Here is a 26284-nt window from a genome sequence, read left to right as displayed (position 1 = left end):
GTTGGTTGACAAAGGTTTTAAAGGTGTTTTGTGGGATTTTTGTAAGTGGTGGAAAATATCATACAAATGCTTAGTTTGGCACTGAAGATGTTTTTTCCCAGAGAATAGCACAAATCATTTTCTTTTGTTCAGTGACCTGAAATGTTGAACACTGTTTTAAAGGGAGATAAAAAAAGAAAAAGGAAATGGCTCATGGCAAACTTTTTGTCAGAATTTAGAATTTGATGTAACATATGCTTTGCAGTTTCTCTATTCTACTATGATCAATGTATTGATGTGTGTATGTCTAGACATATTTACATGTGTAACGTGTACACGCATGTGTGTTGGAGTCACAGGTTACAGATCTCCTTGCTCTTGGAATGTGAAAAATACTCTCCTATTTCCCCCCCACATTCTAGGTCAAAATGGCTCACTGCTCTAAGGGTTTCGATGAAATAAAACACATTTAAAAGTAACGCTTTCAGAATCTAGAGACTTTATAACACAACCTCTAAAACATTTCATAAAACTTTACCCTTATGCCTATTAAAATCTTCTTTAATCAAAATGCCACTAGAAAAATAATCCTACTATATTTATTTGAAAATAACCATTTATTTAGAACCTCTTGTCTTCCAATTCTCTTTCATTTGTTCATTCATTCCTTTCTTCAGTTATAATTATTGGGTGCCAATCACACCAGGCACAATACCACAAACTTCAAAGGAGAGCTCACAAGTATGTGTAGTGACAATATGACAATTAGGGCCGCAGACCAAATTCTACTCCTTGTCGAGTCCCATTTGGTCATACGATCATCTATCAATTCTCCAATCTAGTCCGTCTCAAAGGTACTTACTGATTTGTAAATGCCTACCACAGGGCATGCTTTTCTGAGCTGAACATCTTATCTAAAGTTCAGCTCAGTCAGTAGGACTCAGCATCTTGCTGGGTCCTATGAGAATAAAAATAAAAATATGATCTATGTATGTACAGAACACCAATGAGGAAGGAATTCAAAGAACGGGGAGATCAGTGTAGTTTGCCATAGTCCCACAAAGCTCCATAGAGCAGCAGGATTTGAGCCAGATGCTACAAAGTTTATAGGGATAACAGAGATGGTGGAAGGCATCATGGTAGGCAGTGGAGATTAAGCAAAGACAGGGAAATTGGCAAAACCTGGGATGTGGAGGAGAGATTTCTGTTTGGAGCAGAGGTCTGACATTTCAAAAAAGAAAATAAGTTGTACAATTAGGGCAGCAGTATTGGAGAGCATCCTGAATTCTGTGATAGAAGAGGGACAGGACAGAAGCACATTTTAGGTTTAAGGTGGTTTGCAAAAGGTGGTGGATGTGCAGAGCTGTTCTTTTGGGTCACTGTCCCTGCTGGTGGGGGCTGCCAAACCCTGTATCCCACCTCTCTGGCTATGCCACTCAGAGTACGCCATTCCCCGGGAAACTGGCCAATCCGAAACCTTCCCCAGATTTTTCTCCGGGGCTGCTCAGAAAGCTCTGTGGCCCCAGTACCATTCTCATAAATGACAGCTGACCTGAAAACAGAGAGAGTTCTGTGGGCATTTGAGTTTCTAGTTCCAGATATCTCTGAAGCCAGTTTTACCTTGTGTCTTGATTACATGAACCAAATTTCCTCCTTTTTTGCTTAAGCTAGTTTCTCTCACTTAGAATTCAAAACAGATCTGCCTGATACAAGAGAAAAAAAGGAAAAAAAATGCTCTTCAGATATTTTGACAAAAATTTAGGAAGAAAGTTGGATTGGGAGGGGAAGAGAATGATTTAATTTTGAAATGCTGATTTATTTTATTTTTTTTTAAAGATTTTATTTGACAGAGAGAGACACAGCGAGAGAGGGAACATAAGCAAGAGGAGTCGGGGAGGGAGAAGCAGACTCCCCGCTGAGCAGGGAGCCCGATGTGAGGCTCAAGCCCAAGACCCTGGGATCATGACGTAAGCCGAAGGCAGATGCTTAGCAACTGAGACACCCAGGCGCCCCAATGCTGATTTTTTTAAAAGATTTTATTTATTTATTTATTTATTTATTTATTTAAGGGGGAGAGAGAGAGAGAGCACGCGAGCACAAGTGGGGGGAGGGGCAGGAGGAGAGGAAGAAGCAGACTCCCTACTGAGGCGAACTCAGGGCTCCATCCGAGGACCGTGAGATCATGATCTGAGCTGAAGACAGACACTTAACTGACTGAGCCTCCCAGGCATCCCTGAAATACTGATTTTAAGTTAGTGGCAGGGCACACATATGGAAATATCCAGTGATACCAATTTTAAATATATTCTCATAAAATGTAATTGTGATAGCTAACACTTATTGAACGATTTCTATGTGCCCAACACTATTCTAAAGAATTCTTTACCTTCATTAACCCAGTGATACTCTCCAAGTCCCACTTTACAATAGAGAAAACTGAGGTACAGGAAGATGTTATAAGGCTGCAAGATGAATCAGCTAATGAGTTTTGGAGCTTAGGTACCGATCCAGGTAGCTTTAGTATAGAGATCATCTTGAATTACAGTTATATACATATTGATATGTAACCTTTCTATGTTTGAAATATTTGTGTGTATGCATACGTGTTTACTGGGGTGTTTGGTACATATTGGTCAAGGATTCATAATCTTATTTAAAATTGATGCTTATGGGAGACATAATCTTCCCATTTCTGAACAATTACATGGTGTGTCCAGATCTGTGCAATGCATACTGGTCACTTGTGGACGATTATCTCTAACAATAATGACCAGCGGATGTTCAATGTCAATGGACAGGAAATATCATCAAATGGGATTCATCCTGATTTTCTATCATTCTCCATCTTGTTTGCTTGCTGCTGATTCTTTCTTCTGCACCTGCATCAAAATAAAACCTGCACCTATTTTTGCATTTGCATAAATTAAGCTATTTTGGATTTCTGCCCAGATTCCACAACATATGAGCCCTACAGTGTATCACCCACACCTGTGTATTTGTTAGGTGACGTAGACTGGGACATTTCCAGTTGTCCTAGAATTGGTGGCTATAGTACCTGCTGGAAAGAAGTGGTTTTAAGCACCTGACACTCTAAAGAGAGCTGCTAATAAGTAGGGTGAGACACACAGCTCAGGTTGGAGAACTAGGCCTGCTCCCACTCTAGTCCTTTTGAGGACTAAATAAAGAGATGAATTAGAGGAGAGAGAAAGAAAATAATGTCTTGTCCAGATGGTAGCTAGGGAGGAGAGGAAGGTAGCTCGCCCCTCCCCATCGCTAACCAAGCAACAGGGGTTGGGCGTGTTCCAAGAGAATCGGTCTTAGAGATTCTGGGTGGCACCTTAGTCCCTCGGGGGTGTCTCCTGACCTGTCTGTCCAACCTGGTGCTGCCCCTAGTAAAGGTGAACACTGCAAGAAAAACTTCTACACTGTCTCCGTACGGACTTCATGTCTGTGTGCTCCCAAATCCATATGTTGAAAGCCTAACCCCTGAAGGGAGGGTATTAGGGGATGGGGCCTTTATCAGGTTATTAGGTTATGAGGGTGGAGCCCTCATGATGGTATTAGCGCCCTCATAAGAAGAGACACAAGACAGCCTGCTTTTTCTCTCTGTGTTCTCTCCACCATGTGAGGACACAATGAAAAGACAGCCAACTATAAACCAGGAAGCAGGCCCTCACCAAACACTGAATCTGCTGGTGCCATAATCTTGGACTTCACACCTTTCAGAACTGTGAGGAAAAAAACCCATTTTCCATGTAAGCCACCCAACCTATGGTATTTTTGTTATAGTAGCCTGAGTTGACTCAGACAGTCCTGTATCATCAGATACCACCAGCAGGCAACAAACTGAGCTGAAATAGGATGCGAGATGTCTGCTCAACATGGACAGTCAGTCCCAGGGAACAGCTCTGCACATCCCCAAACCCCACCATCACCCCTCCTTCTTCCAATCATATTCTTGAGATTAATGGATTGACAAATTTAACAAACACTTACAGAAGCGCTTTCTATGTGTTCGGCACTGTTCTATGTGACCTACAAGTACCGACTCATCTCTGCATCACGATCCTGATGAGATAGAATACTCTTATTTCCACTGTACAGATGAGGAAGCCAAGCCATACCGAGGTTAAGGGTTTTGCTCAAAGTCACACAGCTAGGGAGTGGTGGAATCGGACTGCAGCAGGCAGCTGTTGTTCTTAACCTTGAGGCTTCGCCTTCACCACCCCTGCTCACTCCTCGCCCCCAGGCTGCACGCTCACGCACCCTCCAATGCCAGAGCGAGAAGACAAGGAGTCCCTGCCCCACTCAAAGACCCTCAAGGCATAAGCCTGGCTGGTATGGCAGGAGAGGAAAGCCACAAGATTTAAATCAGGGACAAGAAGGGCAGGAATTCTCAACGGCCCTACCCTGGATTTGTGGTAACCCCAAACCATCATCAAACTACCAGAGTTTCCCAAATGTAGTTCAGGGATAGGAATTTGACAAAGGAATTTAAAAGCAAGCAGTGTGGGGAAACATAAAACTGTCCCACGTTTGTACCTTCTGAGTTCAGACTGCTCCGTAAATCGCTCACTTACGGAAATAGCCATTGCGGGGATCACGTATTCCCATAGCTTAGTCAGACCTTCGTCATCACTCACCCCTAGCTCTTACCTTGCTGAAATACAGAGATGATCCAGATGAGATGACCCCACACCCTTGTTCTGGCTTTACAATTTCTCCCCCAATGACTTCTTGCCAGTCAGACTCCCAACCATTCTGGTTCTCAAAATCCGACATGATCGTGGAAGGAAGGGCAGCTTCCGGGCGGCATTCGGTGCCTTGGTATCCCTGGTCACACCTGGGAGAGAGGAAGGGCCACGTAAAGTCACGGCCTCTTTTCTGGGAGTGCCACGGCCACGCACCCGCATTTCCCACGTCTCCCTTTTGCTCAGACCTTAGCATTCACACGAGATTTTTCTCCACAGTGTCAATCTGTGTATGTGGTCGTAACAAGCTTCAGTTTTTGACATTGAAAAGAAAAAAGGACAGAATCTTTTCTTGAAAGAAATGGTGCTGTAACAGCAGAACCGAGGCATCAAGGAGTAATGAGGGAGGAGATGGGTACGTGTGTGCACGTGCGTGAGTGTGCGCGCGCGTCTGTGCGTGCGTGTGTGCGCGCGCGCGTATCGGGGACGGGGGGGGGGTGGTGTGGGAGGAGAAGAGTGGGATCTTCCTGTAGATCTTGAGAGTCACATGGAAAGGTTTGCTCATCCGACGTGTAGCTCTGGCCATGTTTTATGGCTCCTCTTTCTGATTAAATTCCGTCTCTTTTAGAGTCTTTAAGTATTCAGGTGTGTTCCTTTCTCATCCTCATTAGCGATAATCACCGTCTCCCCCTGCCTACAGCCTTGAGCTTCTGGTCACGCGGCGCAGGAGAGCGCGCAGCAGCTGTCTGACTTGTGTTTTAAGACTGTCAGGGGAACGGAAGGGAAACAAACAACAGCAAGGCTCTTTTAAGCCCCAAAGAGGACTTTGGGGTTAATTAATAAACTCTGAAATTTAAACCCAGGAGGCCTCGTCCTCAGGTGAGATTTTGAAGTTTAGGATATACAGATTCAGACTTCACTTAAAATGTAACAGCATCTTTTACACCTAAACTAAGAGCAGAAAGGAGGATCGTTTTCCTTTTGGCTCCTTCATTATCTTTCAGTCTGTCCGTACCGCTCTGATGACAACGGCCGTGCTATCCCTCTGAACGCAAACCCCGAGAAGCAGGCAATCGATCACACGTGGCGGTGTGTGTACCTGCACACGCCGTGGTCACATGAGCCGTGCCCACTGCACATGTTTGGGCATTGCTGGCCAATGTAAATGCTGTCCAAAGCCCACTCGTCTTGGGCTGTGTAATAGCTCTGACTCCAGCGGAAGCGGGTGGCACTGGACCTAGAAACAAGGGACGGGAGCGAAAACAGTATTTTAGCGGACACACGGTAGAACGAAGAATGTCCGAGTTCAGACTCTTTCAGATGACGAACTTTCTGGAACTTGCATTTAGCTGCCAATCATTTTTCTTTGGTAGTTGAAAGTCTGTCTACTCAATTATTAGCCAATATAACAATTCGATCATGACGAAAAGTTAAAAAGGAATCTGGATATATACCTCCATCTTAATTTAATTTGTGACGTTTTGAAGAAAAACAAAATATCAGATTTTTTTGTTGTTATGCAGAGATTTGATGCTAGGAAAAGCAAGCAAGAAAGAAGGAATATTAAAAAAAAAAAAGGTATATACAAAAGAGCCTCTCTTCCACAGAGGAAAATGTGAGGTGTTTCAATCATGGTAATGAAATTTCTTTCAATAAATAAACAGCAGTTATTGGAAAACTCCCAGTGAGCTCTCAATATAAAACAAAACTTTTGTTTGGGGGTATTTTTTTGGGCTTGAGGGACATGCTACAATGTGCTCTAAGAAGAACATGTTCTAGAAGAACATCTGGGTCCTAAATTCTGCTGATTATTTCAGAAACATTAACTTGGGTAGGTTTCATGGACAAGCTGATGTTAAGTGGAAACAAAAAGCTAAACAGTCCATTACACATAGAGAAACACTTGGGACCTTGATTCGTCTAAACCAGATGGAAAGTCTAAAGAAGAGAGTATTTTGAGAGCAATGTCAAGAAAGTTTCCATCCACTGACAGTCACAAAAAATTCTTTTCAATTCCCATCATATTTTTTGCCTCTAGAAATTTTCAGGGATTGTGATTAGTTCTTTTTGGTCAAAGTGCAAAACAAAAGAAAACAAAAAGGATTTGCAGAATTCATGTGCATGCTCCATTCCATTGATTAAACCCTCCCTAAGCACACTGTCTACACATACACTTGATCTTAACTGCTCTGAATGATCCCTTAACGTCTACTGCATCAATTACCCACATATTAAATACTCCCTAAGTATGTAACAGATTGTTAAAATCCAGACTAAGCCTTGATTGTTTATTTTGCCAATGATCTGTGGCTAATATGTTGCATTTTCATTCCTAGTAGGATAATTCCAGGATGCATCCAGTAGACACTGATTTGCTGCATATCAGCACTCGTCAAGATATATACAATGACAGAGATACACCTCCTCTATGGTAATAGTTTATATTTGAAATCTAATAGCCATCACAATTTTCATAGTCTCGTTAAGAAATGGTTTGTAGAAGATCCTACTATAAAAGTAGGTACACTGTTTTAGAGCATGGAGCCCTACAGAGGAGAAGCAAATTAAGTTTCATGCAAGGGAAAGATGACTGTATCTTGTCAGGACTGATAATCTGAGTCAAGTCTGAGGCCACAGGTGTCTAGACTGTGAGCTCTTTTGGGGACAGGGCTATCTTTTGTCTCAACAGTTTGCACAGGAACAGAATAAAGTAGGTGTACCAAAAGAGACTGCTAAAAAGATGAGTCAATAAGTAGATGAACAGGCCAGGAAAGGGCAGCCTGTTTCTGCCTTCTGTAGGTAATGGAGTAAAGAATGTGCTAGGGGTCTGGGGACTTGGCCCCTTGGACTCTAGCTCTGCAATTTATCAGCTGTGTGACCTTTAGTGAGAAATTTAAGCCTTCAGGCTTTCTAGTTCCTCACCTCTCAAATAAAGGGATTGGGCAAACCAATTTCTAAGATCCCTTCTAGCTCGTAAATTTAGTGATTGTTCTGGTGGTTGTTGACTGAGGTGATGGTTTATTTCCTATCTAGTCACGTGCCTACGTGAAACCCATGGCATACATTGTTTTGAAGTTTTGATATTTCAAACATTAAAATGGGGTGGGAGGGTTTCAGACATGTCCCAGATTTCCCAGTTTATGTATGTTTCTGAACAGTCACGTAAACACATTCTAAATTCTTTTACTAAGTAAATTAGTCCTTACGTGCATCTTGTGAACTCTTGAAAAAGAGACTATTTCCTTAAGATAAAAAGCTTAAAGTGGATTTTTCCATTTAAAATTACAATCCACAGTTTAATGTGCTGATGTTAATTAACAGAAAAGGAAGCAGAAGAGGTTGAATATTGGCTTTGTTTTTAGTGAGAAAAAAAAATTAGCTGTGTGAGCAATCTCCAGCTGGTCACACATGAGAACACAAGGTGTGATCTCACTGATTTGCAGCTGCATCACTGCTAAATATTGCCCTCAATACAAATATTTAATTTGCCAACCCACCCCCCCTCTCAGATCTAAGCATTCTTAGAAGGAACATTTTGTGCGCTTCGGATTGGGTCTGAAAGTGGGACCATCATGAAATAAAGATTGTGAAATGAAGTTGATGGATCATGAAATGAAGTTGACTTGCATTTAAAACCCAAACTCTATGGATTCCTCAAAGCAACAAAACTTGTCAGTCTTGTCTTTGATTTTTTTCCCATATAAACTTCTAGACTGAATTAAAATAGCATCATGTCATCTCTTGGTAGTTAGGTATTAAGTATCAAGGCTGAGGAACTGAGGTAAATGAAGGCTGACTAAATTGTATTTTCCACCTTCAGAGTTACTGTAATTACATTTACCCAATTTTTCTGAAACTTATTCAGTCATTAGGTGTAGATTTGTTTATGAAGTAGAACTGACAGCTGTTTGGGTCTCATTAGGCCCTGTTCTTATGTAAATGCTCTCATAAAAGCAAAATTAATTTTCACTGGTAACAAATGTTCAGTTCATATACAATATAATTTCTCTAAGCAGGTGTATATATATTCAATATTTCCACTCCAAGTTGTCCTATCTAGCATATTTTCCAAAGTTAACAGGTTTTTGGTAATGTGGGGACCACATTTGCTTGTGTGTATTCAATTTAGAGTTGTGTATGTGTGAATCAAAGCAGCAGAACGAAGATTTGCCAAAAGGAAAACTGCTTCAAACTAAACTGCACTGTTTTCCCCAATGCTTAAGAACAACATGCTATTTGCAAAAGTTTGAAATGAATATAATAAAGTTATCAAGAATGCCAGGGATACTAAATGTACTTTATCTTTATAGCAGAGCTTTTAAAAAACATTATAAATCCCAAACCAATGATAATAACCAGATGAACACTTTTTTTTTTTATATATAGCAATCATGTTTAGTTTAAGTATTAGCAGGAATATTAAAAGAAAATATCTTATTGGGTTTGTTCGTTTTTAAAAAATATTTTTACTTTCTTTACCCAGGGCTTTGAAAAAAATTTGGAAAAGCAGAGTTCAGTTATTCAGTTACATGGATTTAAAGGCAAATGGTTGCACGAATAATCTATAGACATCGAGGCACACTGAATTAGAATTCTATTCAATGCCCCAACATTTAATGAGTACCCAACATGTGGCAGGCAGTGTTGGAACTGAAGTGTTTAAGGGTCAAATAGATTTCCTCTCAAGTGTCTAATAAACATTGATGAGAATTGATTTTTCTGACTATACTAAAACTTTCAACTCAGTGGTACTATCTAGTAAGCTAGGAAATAATAATGCAACATACAATCTGTGAAATAACATGCAAAGGTGTTTTTTTTCTTTTTTTGATAAAGGACAGTATTTTTTGGATACTGCCTAAATTACATTAATTAAGAATAATAGTTTAGCGGTGCCTGGGTGGCTCAGTTGGTTAAGCATCTGACTTCAGCTCAGGTCATGATCTCAGGGTCCTGGGATCAAGCCCACACTGGGCTCCCCGTTCAGCAGGGAGTCTGCTTTTCCCTCGCTTTCTCCCCTAACCCCTCTCCCTGCTTGTGCTCTCTTGCATGTGCTCTATCTCTCTCAAATAAATAAAATCTTTAAAAAAAAGAATAATAGTTTATAACATTTCTGGGGATGAAAAGACATCTCTAAGATACACTATCAAGATGAACTTACCATCATAATTTTGAAATTATACCTTACATGTCAATAAATAAAAATCAACATTTTTAAATAATGAGGGTGATACACTTAATGGTGAAATAATCATAAAGAAAAAGCCTCAGTAGCTTTACAGCAAGTATGACTACTATTTCAATTGTTTGATCTGTTGCTTTTTTATAATCATGATAGATATGCTTGGAATACCATTGAAATTAAATACAAATCCTGATTATATTCCCAGCAGTAGACATAAAAAAGTAGGATGTTAGAGAAAGTAGCAACTTGTTATACAAAGCATTAACAGAATATCTAGGAAATGGCTCACAGTTGGATATAAAAAAACCTGTGGAAATCAAATTTCAAGCATTTTATTCCAACTGACATAATGATGAATCCTTAAAAATAATCAAGTAGACATTCTTCTATAATTCAGTAATTCAATCTCCAACTAAAGGACGTGTAATAATAATTCTGGGTTGTTATCTAACCAATTGTTTTGTGTAGAGCCTAGCTTCCACGTAAAATAATCGAAGAAGGGTTTATTTAGTAATTTTCTCTTTACAAAAGGGCTCTTGGAAGGCTGATGCCACAGAAAAATACAATTCTTGTCTCTTTCATGTTTTTCCTACTACCCACATCACAGAATCTTAGAATTCCTGAACTGAGAGGGACTTTTAAGATCATCTAATTAAACTTCATTCTACTCATGAGAAATCAGGCTTGAAGAGGTTGTGAATCGTTAAAATCATGTGATTAATTAATCACTGGTAAGGACAGACTGAGAGCTTCTAATTTCTAGTCTAATTTCTAGTCTAAGTTTCTTTCTTGGGCAAGCTTATCCTGTCACAGGGCTTCCAACAGTACTCATGGTATTTAACGCTTCAACCCAAACCTCTTTTCTGAGCTCCAGATGTATAAGTCCAGTTGGCTTCTTGACATTTCTGCTTGGATAGATAAGTATCTTAAACTCCGCATCCCAGAAACAGAACGCTTCATTTCCTGCCCCAAATCCACTCCTTCTCCAGGCTTCCCCACCTTGGTCAGTTTACCTAGGCCTCGGATTTACAAACTGGTTTTGATTCTTCCTTTTCTACCACAGCTCCCACGGAGTGCATCAGCAAGCCCTATTTGATTAAAATGTATTTCACAATGACGGCTCTTGTCTTGTCTGCTACAGTCATACTCCAAGCCACCTAAACATGGAATGCCTGGGAACTTCTAACTCAACTCCCTGTCTTCACTCTTTCTCCTACAATCTATTCCTCACCAGCAGATGCCCAGAGCAATCCATCTAACAAAATTATGTAATATTTAGGGGAAAAAGGTGTTTTTCTCTTAAACATTATCAAATATTTAAATTTCCCCCTAATTACTGAGGCTTTAGCTTCTTGGGGGATGATTTTTATGGTTACTGAGAGAATGTGAATAGTAAAAAAAGTGTGTATTAAGCTTTTGAAATAAAAAAGTAGGGCTTTGCAGCGAGAAAACAGCCTTGAAATGCAAATTGTCTTGACATAGGAGATTCTGGATGCTGTATCCTTCCCTTTTAACATATGTCAAACCTAAAGGAACAGCTCATTGAGTTGGGGCAGAAAGGGAGGTCAGAAAAAGCTAGGACATAGAGGTTATTATGCTAAGTGAAATAAGTCAGACTGAGAAAGAAAAATACCACATGATTTCGTTCATACGTGGAATCTAAAATACAAAACAGGGGCCCTGGGTGACTCAGTCGGTTATGCGTCTGCTGAGGTCATGATCCCAGGGTCCTGGGATTGAGTCCCCACATTGGGCTCCCTGCTCAGCGGGGCATCTGCTTCTCCCTCTCCCCCTCCCCTTGCTTGTGCTCTCTCTCTCTCAAATAAATAAATAAAATCATAAAAAATAAAATGCAAAAAATTGAATAAACAAAAAGCAGAATCAGACCAACAAATACAGAGAACAGACTGTTGGTTGCCCCGGGGTAGGGAGGGTGGAAAAAATGGGTGAAGGGGAGTGGGAGATACAGTTTTCCGTTTAGGGAATGAATAAGTCACAGGAATAAAAGGCGCAGCATAGGGAATGTGGTCAGTGGCATGGTAGTAGTGCTGTGACATACATAAGCATAAGGTGCAGAGCTGTCAAATCACTGAGTTGTACACCTGATGTACTAATGTAACAGTGTGTCAACCATACGAAAATTAAAAAAAAAAGTAGGACAAATGAGGGTTCTAGAGGGAAGGGGGTGGGGGGATGGGTTAGCCCGGTGATGGGTATTAAGGAGGGCACAGTCTGCATGGAGCACTGGGTGTTATATGCAAACAATGAATCATGGAACACTACATCAAAAACTAATGATGTAATGTATGGTGATTAACATAATAAAAAAAAGTAGGACGGTTTGGAAATCAAATTTTCATTAGCTCTATTTTTCAAATATCCTCAGTATAAAAGAAAGATCTGGGTCTTTTGATGACAAAGAAAATTCATCTTGCCATTGTGCTTAACTCTTCTTCATATTCAAGTTGCGCTAACAGAGATGGTAAAAGTTAAAGTCACTACGGATGTCATCTCTCACCAAGTTTTCTGGGGAAGAAGCACTATGACTCTTCTCCACTGCGTGAACTCACTGGCATGGTAAATACTTGCTGACGTGAATTCCTGACAACTCGGCATACTTGGAAGACATTCCTAAGAGAGAGGAAGGCAAAAATTAAACTTGGCTTCCGTTCCTCCAGGGACAATGTGTTGACTCAGTCACCATAAATGCAAAAGGCCTTAGAGAAATATAATGTCATAATCTTAACTATTTGCAATATGGATGCAATCCATGATTCTTCCTTCTGTGAAGCTGAAATATTTGGGAAATAACGGGGAAACAAGTGTCACCATGAAATTAAATGTCTTTTAATTCTCACATATAAAAATGGACATGGATTAGGATCCATATTTTGACCTTTTATCATAACACTGGCATTTGGCAAAATTATTCTAATCACTGTGCTATTTATGCATGTATTGTAATGTCAGATCACTGTGTCTATAAAGAAGTACAATTTGATCCTAAGAATCTGGATCTATGTATTTCTTTCTTCTTTTTTTTAAAGGCAAGATGTGCCAAATTTTTAATATGGACTACCTACAGGTAAAGAGAGTTAGAAAAGAACAGATGAAGACATGCTATAGGGAGAAAAGAAAGAGAGGAAGGAGGAAGGAAGGGTTAGAGAAAATTTATGGAAGAGGAGGGTTAGAGAAAATAATATTCCAAACACCATCCTAGAGTACCCAGTCCTGAAGTTATTCTCATTTCTTTTTTATTTTCAATTATAATTTAGTATCTGATAGTGCAGAATGTGGAATCCTTATTGCTGACTTGACTTCAATGCTAAGTTACAAATAACATTGTTCCTTTTGAACCAAACCTAAACTTTTGGAATTGTAACTCTCTGCTTCCTATGTAAAAAGAAGGAGCCTACACAAGCATTAGAGAAAACAGACTTACCTCTTGGACCAGGTGCCAGGTGAGGCCGTGATTGTTTGAGTACTCCAGCTTCACCTGGTTGTCCATGTGCGGAGTGTATTTCTGGCCACAGCCCATCACCAAACTGAACTGAATCATATAGGATGCTCCTATCTGCATTGACTGTGTTTCCACATAGCGCATACTTGACGCAAGTTTAGAATCTCCCGTGAAACTGAAAGACAGAGGTGGGAATCAGAAGATTAAAAACAGCGAAGTATTAAGGGAAAACGAGGCTCTTCATTTCATACCATACACCAAAATAGCTTCATTTTGCCTGTTTAAATCTTGCCAAGCTCAAGAATGGATTTCAGTCAATCTAATAAATGCAATTAAAACAATCTGCCTATCAAAGAAGCAATGTTTTTTTTTAAAGTTAATACCTAGAGTTGTCAAATATATTTAAAAATGGGTACTCACTCATACATCGTTCATGAGTGTAAACCTTTTGACTCATTAATCTCACTTCTTAGAATCTATACAAAGGAAATAATCCTAAATTCAAGGACAGTTTTATAAAATATGATGAATATTGCAGGTCTACTTATAATAGTAATTGGTAACCATTTCAATGTCAAACTACAGGGAAAATGGAATCCTTAAGTAAACTGGGATAGACACTTGACAGATCATCCATATTTCAAATATTTATGAAGGTAATGTAATCACATTAACATGCTTATGAGAAAATAAATTTTTAAAAATCCACAAAATGATGCATAAAGGAAATTCACCAGAATGTTTGCAGTGGCTCTAGTTGGTGGTGGGAAACTAGTTCACAGCTTTTCTTTTCTTTTTTTTAATTTTCCAAATAGTCTTCAATGCTTAGGCACTTTTTTCTTTTTTTTTTTTAAATTATGTTATGTTAGTCACCATACAGTACATCATTAGTTTTTGATGTAGTGTTCCATAATGCTTAGGCATTAAATACTGAAAACATCATAATGTAGTTTTAATGACTGTGCCTCAAGTCAGTAAAATTTTACTGGGTCCCAGTTGAGTACCATGTAATTGTAAACTGTTTGAAGACAGGCACAATTACTTTTTTAGAGCAAGCTGCTCAAGGAATTTATCATCCATCAGAGGAGATTAAAATATGGACACATTTTCACTGTGGTTAATATGGGTCAATGTAAACATTCCCAGGGTTAACCCCACTGGGGTTTGTCTGCCACAATGCTTGGTACTGCTATTGTGAAGCAGGGCCAATACCACACATCAGCAGTAGCTCCTATTAGTCAGGGGCCTGAGCTGATAAAAAGGGAATGGTGCAAAAATCTGTGATCTCTTTGAGGCATTTAATATTTTTTCTTATTTGTCCTTTGCTGAGTCAGCAAAATAAGGAGTAACTACTTCACCTTGCTTCTTGCAGACATTAAGATGTTATTTAAAGATGGAACATTGTCCATATAGAGGATCATCATGGGTTTGGGCTCAAGGATACAAAGTGCAAGAAGCTTTTTCCTAACAATGACTAATTACTCTTCACCAATTTTAAATTCAGTTTTTACACTTGGACAATGAATAGAGGAATAAAATGGTTAAGAACCCCAAACTCTGCTTTAACTGAATGGTCAATAAAAGGAAGGGACGTGTCATATTTATCACTGCTGGTGTTACACACCCAGGGCTTACAAATTGTTTATTGTTAATAATAAAGATGCCCACACGTTGTTGAGTCTAGGCCATATCTTCAGACTGTACTAAGCACAATACCCACATTATCATCCTTAGTTCCATCCTTACAATAACTCTGTGAAGTAGGACTAATATCTCTAGTTAACAAATGGGGAAATAGGGATAGTAAATGGTAGAGATTCGGTATAAACTCAGCTCTGCCCAACTCTAAAACCTCTTAACCAATACACGATCTCTCTATCTTTCTATTGTTAAAAGATGGAGAAGAAAATGCTGCAGTTTTGAATAACTTTCATATATAGTTAATTTAAAAATCATTAACTTTCAGTTACTGTGTAATGATACTTTGGTGTTAGAGATAATAAACCCATGATTGCTGCTGTGTGACAGTGTATGGGATGCATTCTCGCAAACACAAAGCTGCAGAATGCAATTTTCAGCAACATTACAAAACAAAAGAATAAATATAGAAGAAAAACACTAGTAAACTATAGGCACAAACTTGTCCATATAAATTCCAGAGTCTTTTAAGTAAGAAAAAAAGTCCTGACTGCTTCTCCCCATGAGAAGTAAATGTTGCTTTTGACTTCAAGGGTTAAATGCTCTTAGAAGTGCCCCTTATGAGGAAGGTAAATAAGGGAGCCAACTAATTAGTCATTTGAATTGCTTACTTTATTTTTTAAAAATTAAAAATAAATTTTAATTTAAATTCAATTAATTAACATATATTGAATTGTTTACTTTAAAGGTATGCAATCTATCCTGGGCAACTGGGAAAAACCACACGTGCAGGGCAGCACAGTCTGCAATCCACGGAGAGCCACTAGAACTTTCTCACTCATGTCCTGCACAGTATTTCCTCACCCCAGCATTTCTGAAATAATTTAAGATTATTTTCATAATCAGTTCCTTGTAAATTCCTCCCTTCAGAGATGGTTTAGTGTCCTTGCAAATCTAAGAGAAACAGAAAGAAATGCTGTGTTTTGTAAATGCTGCCTGCACGTAACTTTTGCATGGTTACAGTCAACCATGAACCTGGTTAAAGACAGTGAGAAGGATGCGCTCTGTGAGCTACCCTCACGATAACAAGCTTTTAAAGGTGCTAAGACACCAAGAAAGAAACAACATAAAAATGATATAAAAGGACAAGAGTGAGTCTCAGGCAGCTGGTTGGCTCAGTTGATAGAGCATGTGACTCTTGATCTCGGGTGGTGAGTTTGAGCCCCACACTGGGTGTAGAGATTACTAAAAATAAAATCTTTTAAAAAGATCAAGAGTCTAAATGAGATGTTAAACAGTGACAATAAAATTCTTACTTAGCACAACTATCTGTTCTACTAGTAGTTGCGTCTTTTCTTGTTTTTGTTGTGAGCTAGACCTGAATGCTTTCTAACCAAAATGCTTGCCATACTTCATGGTACCATATGATACCTATCCTGATATATTTTTTTTTAGTTTAAATTCAATTAGCCAACATATAGTACATCATTAGTTTCAGATGTAGAGTTCAATAATTCATCAGTTGCATATAACACCTAGTGCTCATCCCATCACATGCCCTCTTTAATGCCCATCACCAATTACCCCATCCCCCCCCCACCTCCCCTCCAGCAACCCTCAGTTTGTTTCCTAGAGTTAAGAGTCTCTCATGGTTTGTCTCCCTCTCTGATGACTTCCCATTCAGTTTTCGCTCCCTTCCCCTATGATCCTCTGTGCTGTTTCTTATATTCCACATATGAGTGAAACCATATGATAATTGTCTTTCTCTGATTGACTTATTTTGCTCAGCATAATACCCTCCAGTTCCATCCACTTCAATGTAAATGGTAAATTTTCATTGTTTCTGATGGCCGCATAATATTCCATTGTATATATATACACCACATCTTCTTTATCCATTCTTCCGTTGATGGACACCTAGGCTCTTTCCACGTTTGGCTATTGTGGACATTGCTGCTATAAACATTGGGATGCAATGCCCCTTCAGATCACTACATTTGTATCTTTGGGGTAAATACTCAGTAGTGCAATTGCTGGGTTGTAGGATAGCTCTATTTTCAACTTTTTGAGGAACCTCCATACTGTTTTCCAGAGTGGCTGCACCAGCTTGCATTCCCACCAACAGTGTAGAAGGGTTCCCCATTCTCTGCATCGTCATCAACATTTGTTGTTTCCTGACATGTTAATTTTAACCATTCTGACTGGTGTGAGGTGGTATCGCATTGTGGTTTTGATTTGTATTTCCCTGATGACAACTGATGTTGAGCATTTTTTCATGTGTCTGTTGTCCATTTGTATGTCTTCTTTGGAGAAGAGTCTGTTCATGCCTTCTGCCTTGTTTCTGTAGTGTAGTGGTTATCACCTTCACCTCACCTATCCTGATAACTTAATCGGAAGCAAAATAACACAAGAAAAGCACAGACATCTCTGCCTTAAAAATCTTGACCATTCATAGTACAAGTTCACTCAATTGTTTATGATTTATTCAAGACTGGCTGAAAGCCAGTAATATTAGGTCAGCTTTTCCCCTTCTGAATACGCTGATGTTCTTACTCAGCTGGAGTTTTAGAGGTGAGAATTTGACAGACTGCCATCCTTTAAGTGATAAAACTGCTCCTCTTTGTTGCTTGTTTAAGTCAAGATAGGTTCATAAAGGCAAAAATGAAGCTGAACTTCTCTGTTAGAATCAGAGAAACGAAAAAGAACAGTCCACATCAGCCTTTTGGGGAGAAATTCTGGAGACAGAATGCATTGGGAACCAGGACCCTTAGTTTCATTCATGTTGATTTTCAAGAGTGCCTCAAAAATAAAGGAACAGTAAAAAAGTTCCTGCATGTAATTACAAGATTTAATGAGAGAATGGGGACAATTCTTTCCACTAGGACAAGATTACTTCTGGTAAAATGGATGACACCATAATGTAACTCAGGTCTCCACAGTTCTATACTTACCCATAACACAGCTCCTTTGCCTCCTCCTCCCTTGTTAATCTCACATATTGCCAACGACCTGTTGTCCTGACTAGGTTGGAAGCCTCTCTGCAGGGAGAGATCATATCTTATTCATCCCTGCATCCCCTAAAGCACTCAGAACCTGTGCACCTCACAGAAGCACCTGGTGTTGTCGCAGGACATCATGGTTTTCCAACAGCTAGATTATCTTATTTGACCTTTGAGTCAAGGTCATTTGGGAGGCCATGAGGGATCCTTAACACTGGGTTATGGAGATGAAAAACCCAATAGCTGAGTTGCTGGCCCCAGGATTACACAGTCACTAAAAAGCTAGAAACCAGGCCTTCTGATTTCTACTTGAATGTCCTTTCCACTCTGTCTTGATATTAAAGACATTTAAAGAATGCTGAATAAAATGAGCACATGAGTGAGGCTTCTCAATTGGGAAGAGGGCAAGTTTTACAAAACCATAGTTACTTACATGCTATAATGAACACAGACAAGGTTATTCTCACTTAAAGAAATCACTCTTCCTGCATTTCCCCAGCGGTTCTTTCCCATCTCCATAAAAAAGGCTCTTTTATATGAAGGGCAGATACACATAACCAACATAAGTGGGAGAATACTTGGACCACAAAGTTCCTTCAAGGCAAATTCACCCAGGGACTGAGCCATTTTCAACAACTGATCCCATCTCCTTAAGAAAGGTTTGGTAATGGGGTGCATGGGTGGCTCGGTTGGTTAAGCACCTGACTTGACTTCAGGGTCCTGAGATCGAGCCCTGTGTCTGACCCTGGAGCCTGCTTGGGATTCTCTCTCTCCCCCTCCTTTGCCCCGCCCCCGCTCTCGAACATGCATGCGCTCACACTCTCTCTCTCTAAAAAAAAAAAAAAAGTTTAGTAAGTTAGACAATGTGTCTGAAGTCTCACTACCAATATGCCACAAGACAAGATAATGTACCAATATTTACATTTCTTAGAAACCTAAGCAATATTCTACTATTTTCAAGGACCCCACAGAAAAGAACAGCTCTGCAAAGCTCATTTCCACAAAAATAGAAGAGCAACATAAAGCTGGTTTTGGTTTGAAATCATTCAGAAGTTATATTCATCTGCAAAAGGACATGTAAATAATTCTAAGCCTCTCTAATGTCATCCTTTTCATTTTGTTTTTGCAATCATCAAAGAAATATTTGAGGGAGTTGACTGTCTTGTTGATATTGTGGAATTAAAGGTGGCATTTTAACTCATTTGTTATTTCTATAATATTATATCTCAAAACAGAAATAACTATACTATATTAGTGGATTATATAAATTTTACATTTACTGGAAAAAACAATCTGGCCATAAAGAAGTATTTTTTTTTTTTAAAGTAAAAATTCGCAGTTCTACTTCCTAAAGATGATCACTGCTAACATTTTGGTATAAATACTTCCAGACTTCCTTATGTTTACACACACATAAACACTCACTTCTATTTCTTTAAAAAAAATTATTATAAAATCATAATAAACATGTTCCTTTTTTAAGAGAGAGAGAAAAAGAGTGCGTGCACAAGTTGGGGGTAGGGGAGGGACAGAGGGAGAGGGAGAGAGAATCTTAGGCAGGCTCCACGTGCAGTGGGGAGTGGAGGTGAGGCTTGATCCACAGGAGATCACGACCTGAGCCAAAATCAAGAACTGGCCACTTAACTGACTGAGCCACCCAGGCAACCCTCTTTTTTTTTTTTTTCCTTTTTACAACTATTTCATTGACATCTCTCCATATTGAAAAAATGTTGAGAATAAAGCCTAGCTCCAATTATGGAACTCTTTCGAAGTTGCTCCATTTTTCACTGTTATAAACAATGCTGCTATAATATGCATCCCTATATATCTTTGCGTACTGGTCCAATTATTTCCTTAGGATAAATCTCTAGAAGCAGAATTGCTTGGTCAAAGCAAATTTTAAAAATGAGCATCTACTGCCAAGTTGCCCTCAAAAAAAGGTGGCACTGAGTTAGGGCAGTGGGAAATACAGCCTTCCAGTTATGGAATGAATAAGTCACAGGAATTAAAGGCACATCATAGTGAATATAGTCAAGGATATAGTAATAGTGTTATATAGTGACAGATGGTAGCTACACTTGTGATGAGCACAGCATAATGTACAAAGAAGCTGAATCACTATGTTGTACACCTGAAAGTAATGTAACACCATGTGTCAACCATACTCAAATTAAAAAAAAAACTTTTTAAGTTCTTGTGTATTTCTAAATAGCTAGACCACTCCTTATTTATTTTGTTGAGTTGGCAATCAAGGGTGTGGCAAGAGAGAAAAATACATGAGGAATCTTTGAAATTCTCTCTTTTTTTACCCTTTCCACTATGGGAAGCCAAGCAGGGCCATCTGAACACTTTTAAAGGACCTTGATAATTTTAATGTTGGAAACTCCATTACACATCATGGCAAACATATTAAAGTACATCCATGTCAATTAAATATATTTTTTCACTGCAAAACCTTCAAATGGATATTATAATTTTGCCTTTAGATTTTATTTGGCCACTAATAATGCATGTAATTTACATTTGGTTATAATTTTTCAGCATACTCAGGAATCTGACCAAAAAATTATTTCCAGTATCATGAAATTTTATGAATATTCAAATTTAGCAATGAATGGAGTTAACATATATTATGTTTTGTAGATAGTTAATTTAAATTTATTTAATTTAACTATCTTTATTTAATTTATTTAATTAAATTTATTAATTCTATTTTTGCAATTTTCTTGTCATATTTTTGAGACAATATTCATTTCCCCAGCCCCTGGACTTTTTCCAGGCCCCTGGAAATCTTGCAGGTCCTGGCATGTGCCCAAAATGACTAATGAAAGAACTTCCCAGGAAGAGGCAGAGCTAATGCAAAGGTGCTAGAAGAGGAAAGAGCTTGACTTATTGGAATAGAGAGATCAACATGGTTGGGGTGGATTGAGTGAAAGGCCGAGAGGCAGGAGAGGCCAACTGGGCCAGGTCACTCTATCTACACTGGAGATCTCCTGAACCACTGTCCATAGAAAGTAATTGAATTTCTGCTTCAATAAGCCACACATACCATGAATCTAAATCATTAAATGTAGAACTCTCTTGTTAATTTGTTTAGTGGTGTGTTCTATTACTTCCAAATTCTCACTTAGCTACTTAGTCCAAATGGAGATTTTTAAGGAAATCTCACTTTGGAGAAATAAATGACTTAAAAGTCAACTGTGCGGACAACAACAGGACGTGAGTGTTGGAACACAGCCATTTTATCCATTTCTTTGGCAGGTCCCAAGGCTTTGTCCTTCAATATATACCTTCGAGTGGGGGCGCCTGGGTGGCTCAGATGGTTGGGCGTCTGCCTTCGGCTCGGGTCATGGTCCCGGGGTCCTGGGATCGAGCCCCGCGTCGGGCTCCTGGCTCGGCGGGGAGCCTGCTTCTCCCTCTGCCTCTGCCTCTGCCTCTCCCCCTGCTCGTGCTCTCTCTCTATCTCTGTGTCTCAAATGAATAAATGAAATCTTTAAAAAAAAAAAAATATATATATATCTTCAAGTGGTCCATTTCTCCATTGCATCATTCTGTTCCTAGCATCATTATAAGCATATGCAAATGACACTGTTAGCCTTTGAGCTGAGCTTCTTCTACTGCTTCTCCTATTACTCTCTATCATCTGTTCTCCAAAGAGCAGCCATAATTATTTTTAAAATATAAGTATCATCACATCACTCCTCTGGATTCCCATAAAACTTAGAGTAAATTCCAAAATCTTTATGTTGCTCTATAAGGTCCTAGGGGCACCTGGGTGGCTCAGTCGGTTAAGCATCTAACTCTTGATTTTGACTCAGGGCATGATCTCAGGGTTGTGAGATCAGGCCCTGCGTGGGGCTCTGCACTGAGTGTGGAGCCTGCTTAAGATTCTCTTTCCTTCTCCCTCTGTGTTTCTCCCCTTCTCTAAAAATAAATACATAAACTCAAGGTCCTAATATAATCCAGTTCCTTGCCTGCCTCAGGGCCTTTGCTCTTGCTCTTCTACCTGCGATGCTTTCCTTGCACACTTTATACATCATTGTCTCTCATTATTCTGGTCTCTGTTCTAATGCTTTCCTGACTATCTTACCTAAAATCATTTCACTCTCCACTTACGCTGCCTAACACTCCATTCATCTGTCCTCATAGCACTAAGTCACTTTCTGAAATATTATTATGGATTTGTTTACGTGGCTACTGGTGTTATTCCCCTTTAGAATGTAAACTCTGCAAACAAGACTTTTCTATCTTCCTCTCCAGTACCAACCACAATACCTCCAGCACAAATAGTACCCAATAGTGCAATCAATAAACAGTCACATGTATAAATTAGTCTATCAATGAATGAAAGATTTCATGTAATGAAATCCTCATGTTGAAAAAGCCTAATACATAGACTCTATTTTAGAAAAGTCATTTGTAAACCTGTTTGGGGGAATATTCAATTATATTACCAATTGTAGAGAGGCACTAATACGCCTGGTTACTGAAAGTACTCTTTACATAGTTGTTGAAAACAACAGTAAGTGACTTTTCAGTTTGTCACTCAATATATTTACCTTATCTATCTGCTAAGCTTCCTAGAACGATCACTTACCATGAAATGGCGGTTGAAGTGGCTCTTGGGAGCCCACCTCATCCCAACTGGCTTCCGTGAGCGGCACAATTTAAAATTGATTTACTGCTCTTTTTTCAGAGTCTCTGTAAAAAATAATCCCAAGAATACTCTAGGCTTACTAATAAACTATTTAAACTGACAAAATTTCTACATAAGACATGGGCTGATGTTCAATGAAAGAAAAATCCTAAAGAAAAGTACTTGGCTGTGTCTTCTAATAGAAGCAGCTGGTGGCATTGACGAAACTGAGGCTTTGCAACTTCACGAGAACCCTCAGCTTGCCCTGACAGCTCTGAACCTTACCGAGAACCATTTTTGTGAGGGACAAGGAAGTGATACGATATTACCAGCCCTAGACCAAGATCATGAATTCTTTTTTTTTTTTAAGATTTATTTATTTGACACAGAGAGAAAGAGAGAAAGCACGCACAAGTGGGGGAAGGGATATAGGGAGAGGGAGAAGCAGGCTCCCCGCTGAGCTGAGAGCCCAACAGGGGACTTGATCCCAGGACCCTGGGATCATGACCTGAGCCAAAGGTAGATGCTTAACCCACTGAGCCACACAGGCGCCCCAAGATCATGAATTCTTAAACCGCTTACCACCACCACCAACAACAACAAAAATACCAAGGCTCCACAAATTCTAAACCAAGGACCAAACCCTAAAGGGTAACTTCTTTAAGAACTCCTGCGTCTTGGTATACCACAGGTGTAAATCTTTTTAAACTGAACGCTAATAAACTCTTCAACACACCAAAATAAACTAGGCTTTTTCAATGTGAGGATTTCATTTCATGGGACACCCACCCTGTAGCTGTTCTCCCCCTTTTGCACCTGTATTTTCCTACATCCCCAGGGCTGACTGTGCCACCTGGGGCTGGTGTGAAAAACTAGGCTTCCCAAATCCTCCCATCACAACACTAAATACCACATCACATTACCCTGTTTTCTTGATTGAGCCTGTTGTCATTCACAGCTCATTTCACTTTTGCATATTGCTCTTTTATTTTCTCTCCACTTTCATGACAAACCTTAGGAAATTTCTCTTTCTAAAAACCGACCCTAACAATGCACGTGCTACTGATTTACTTGTATAAAGAAAAGAGAGCACTTTAATTAAAAAAAAATTACACATAACAAGGAATGAGTACCTTTTATTTTAACACCCATCAAAGTACCTAGGAAGCCTTTCAATATTTCTACATCTCATTGATCTCTAAATCTTTTAATTAAATCTGCTTTTCCTCAAGCACCACTAAAGATAAAAACTATACCTTTTCTTTTTTTCCCATCTTTTTTTACTTTAATCTTTGCCAGTTTTATTGAGATATAATTGACATATACTATTGTATTAGTTTCAGGTACACAACATAATGATTTGATATACGTATACATAGTGAAATGATCACCACGATAAGTTTAGTCAACATCCAGTCACTTCACATAGTTACAAGTATTTTTTTCTTGTGATGAGAACTTTTAAGATCTACTCTCTTAGCAACTTTCAAATACACAATATAAGCATACCTCGTTTTATTGTGCTTTGCTTTATTGTACTTTGCAGATATGTGGGGTTTTTTTTGTTTGTTTTACAAATTGAAGGTTTGTGGCAACCCTGTGTCGAGCAAAGTTCTATTGGCATTTGCTCATTTGGTGTCTCTGTGTCACGTTTTGGTAACTCTCGCAATATTTCAAACATTATCATTATTAATATATTTGTTGTAGTGATCTGTGATCAGTGATAATGATTCAGTGAAAGCTCAGATGATGGCTAGCATTTTTTAGCAATAAAATATTTTTTAATTAAGGTAAGTACATTGTTTTTAGACATAATGCTATTCCACACTTAGTATACTATAGTGTAAACATAACTTTTCTATGCACTTGGAAACCAAAAAATTCGTGTGACTTGCTTTTTCTAACATTTGCTTTATTGGGGTAGTCTGGAACTGAACTTGCAATATCTGAGGTATGCCTGTGCAGTCTAATTATGGTCTTCATGCTGGAAATTATACGCCCATAACTTATTTATCTTATAACTGAAAGTTTGTGCCTTTTTAATATTTTATTGTTATGTTAATCACCATACATTACATCATTAGTTTTTGATGTAGTGTTCCATGATTCATTGTTTGCATATAACACCCAGTGCTCCATTCAATACGTGCCCTCCTTAATACCCATCACCAGGCTAACCCATCCCCCATCCCCCTCCCGTCTAGAACCCTCAGTTTGTTTCTCAGAGTCCATAGTCTCTCATGGTTCATCTCCCCCTCCGATTCCCACCCCCTCATTTTTCCCTTCCTGCTATCTTCTTCTTCTTCTTCTTTTTTTTTTTAACATATAATGTATTATTTGTTTCAGAGGTACAGGTCTGTGATTCAACAGTCTTACACAATTCACAGTGCTCACCATAGCACATACCCTCCCCAATGTCTATCACCCAGCCACCCCATCCCTCCCACCCCCCACCACTCCAGCAACCCTCAGTTTGTTTCCTGAGATTAAGAATTCTTCATATCAGTGAGATATTATGCCGAGCGAAATAAGTCAATCAGAGAAAGACATGTATCATATGTATCATAAGTTTGTGCCTTTTGACCACCTTCACCCATTTCACCCACTCCCTACCCCCCACCTCTAGCAACTACCAATCTGTTCTCTGTATCTATGAGTTTGTTTTTTTCCAAGGTCAATCCAAGTTATTGTGAATGGTAGGATTTCCTTCTTTTTCATGGTTGAAAACATTCTATTGTACATATATATCACATTTTCTTTATCCATTCATCCATGGATGGACACTTAAGTTATTTCCACATCTTGGCTACTGTAAATAATGCTGCCATGAACATGAGAATACATGTAACTTTCCAAGATAATGACTTCATTTCCTTCATATATATTCTCAGGAGTGGAATTACTGGATCATATGGCAGTTCTATTTTTAATTTTTTGAAGAACCTCCATACTGTTTTTCATAGTGGCTGTGCCAATTTACATTCCCACCAACAGTGCACGAGGGTTCCCATTTCTCCACATCCTCACCAATACTTGTTATTTTTTGTCTTTTTTGATAACAGCCATTCTAACAGGTGTGGGGTAATAGCTCATTGTAGTTTGCATTTGCATTTCTCTGATGATTAGTAATGTTGTGCACCTTTTCATACCTGTTGACCATTTGCATATATTCCTTGGAAAAGTATCTACTTACATCCTCTGCCTATTTTTAACCAGATTATGTGTTTGTTTGTTTGTTTGTTTTTGCCATTGAGTGGTATGTGTTCTTTATTCAATTTGGATGTTAACTCCCTATGGGATATATGATTTGCAATTATTTTCCTGCATTTCATAGATTGCCTTTCCATTTTCTCAATGGTTTTCTTTGCTTTGAAGAAACCTTTTAGTTTAATGTAGTCTGACTTGTTGATTTTTGCTTTTGTTACCTCTGATTGGTATTATATCCCAAAAAAATCACTGCCAAGATCTATGTCAAGATGTTTACCATCTATATTTTCTTCTAGGAGTTTTATGGTTTCAGCTCTTATGTTCAAGTTTTTGATTCATATTTTGAATACATCTTTCTGTATGGCATAAGATAGTGGTCCAGTTCATTTTTTGCATGTGGCTGTCCAGTTTTCCAAATACCATTTACTGAAGGAACTGTCCATTCCTCATTGTACATTCTTGGCTCTTTTGTCAAAAATGAATTGACCA

At 38.9% G+C, this 26284-nt stretch overlaps 1 protein-coding gene across 3 annotated transcripts in view; it reads right to left on the bottom strand.

Moving 5' to 3' along the window:
• Positions 1 to 26284, bottom strand: part of RELN (reelin) — a 490351-nt gene that overhangs the window by 115126 nt on the left and 348941 nt on the right. For all 3 annotated transcript variants that reach the window (XM_078060039.1, XM_078060040.1, XM_036067465.2), the window contains exons 21-24: positions 13298 to 13490; positions 12374 to 12486; positions 5770 to 5907; positions 4636 to 4822 (exon numbers count right to left, since the gene is read on the bottom strand). In XM_078060039.1, coding sequence (XP_077916165.1) covers positions 4636 to 4822; positions 5770 to 5907; positions 12374 to 12486; positions 13298 to 13490 — 631 coding nt within the window. The remainder of the gene's footprint in view (positions 1 to 4635; positions 4823 to 5769; positions 5908 to 12373; positions 12487 to 13297; positions 13491 to 26284) is intronic.

Source organism: Halichoerus grypus, chromosome 12 (genome assembly GCF_964656455.1).
Source record: "Halichoerus grypus chromosome 12, mHalGry1.hap1.1, whole genome shotgun sequence".
Classification (NCBI taxonomy): domain Eukaryota; kingdom Metazoa; phylum Chordata; class Mammalia; order Carnivora; family Phocidae; genus Halichoerus; species Halichoerus grypus.
Note: the sequence above shows the minus strand (reverse complement) of the source record. Positions and strands in the feature narration are given on the sequence as shown.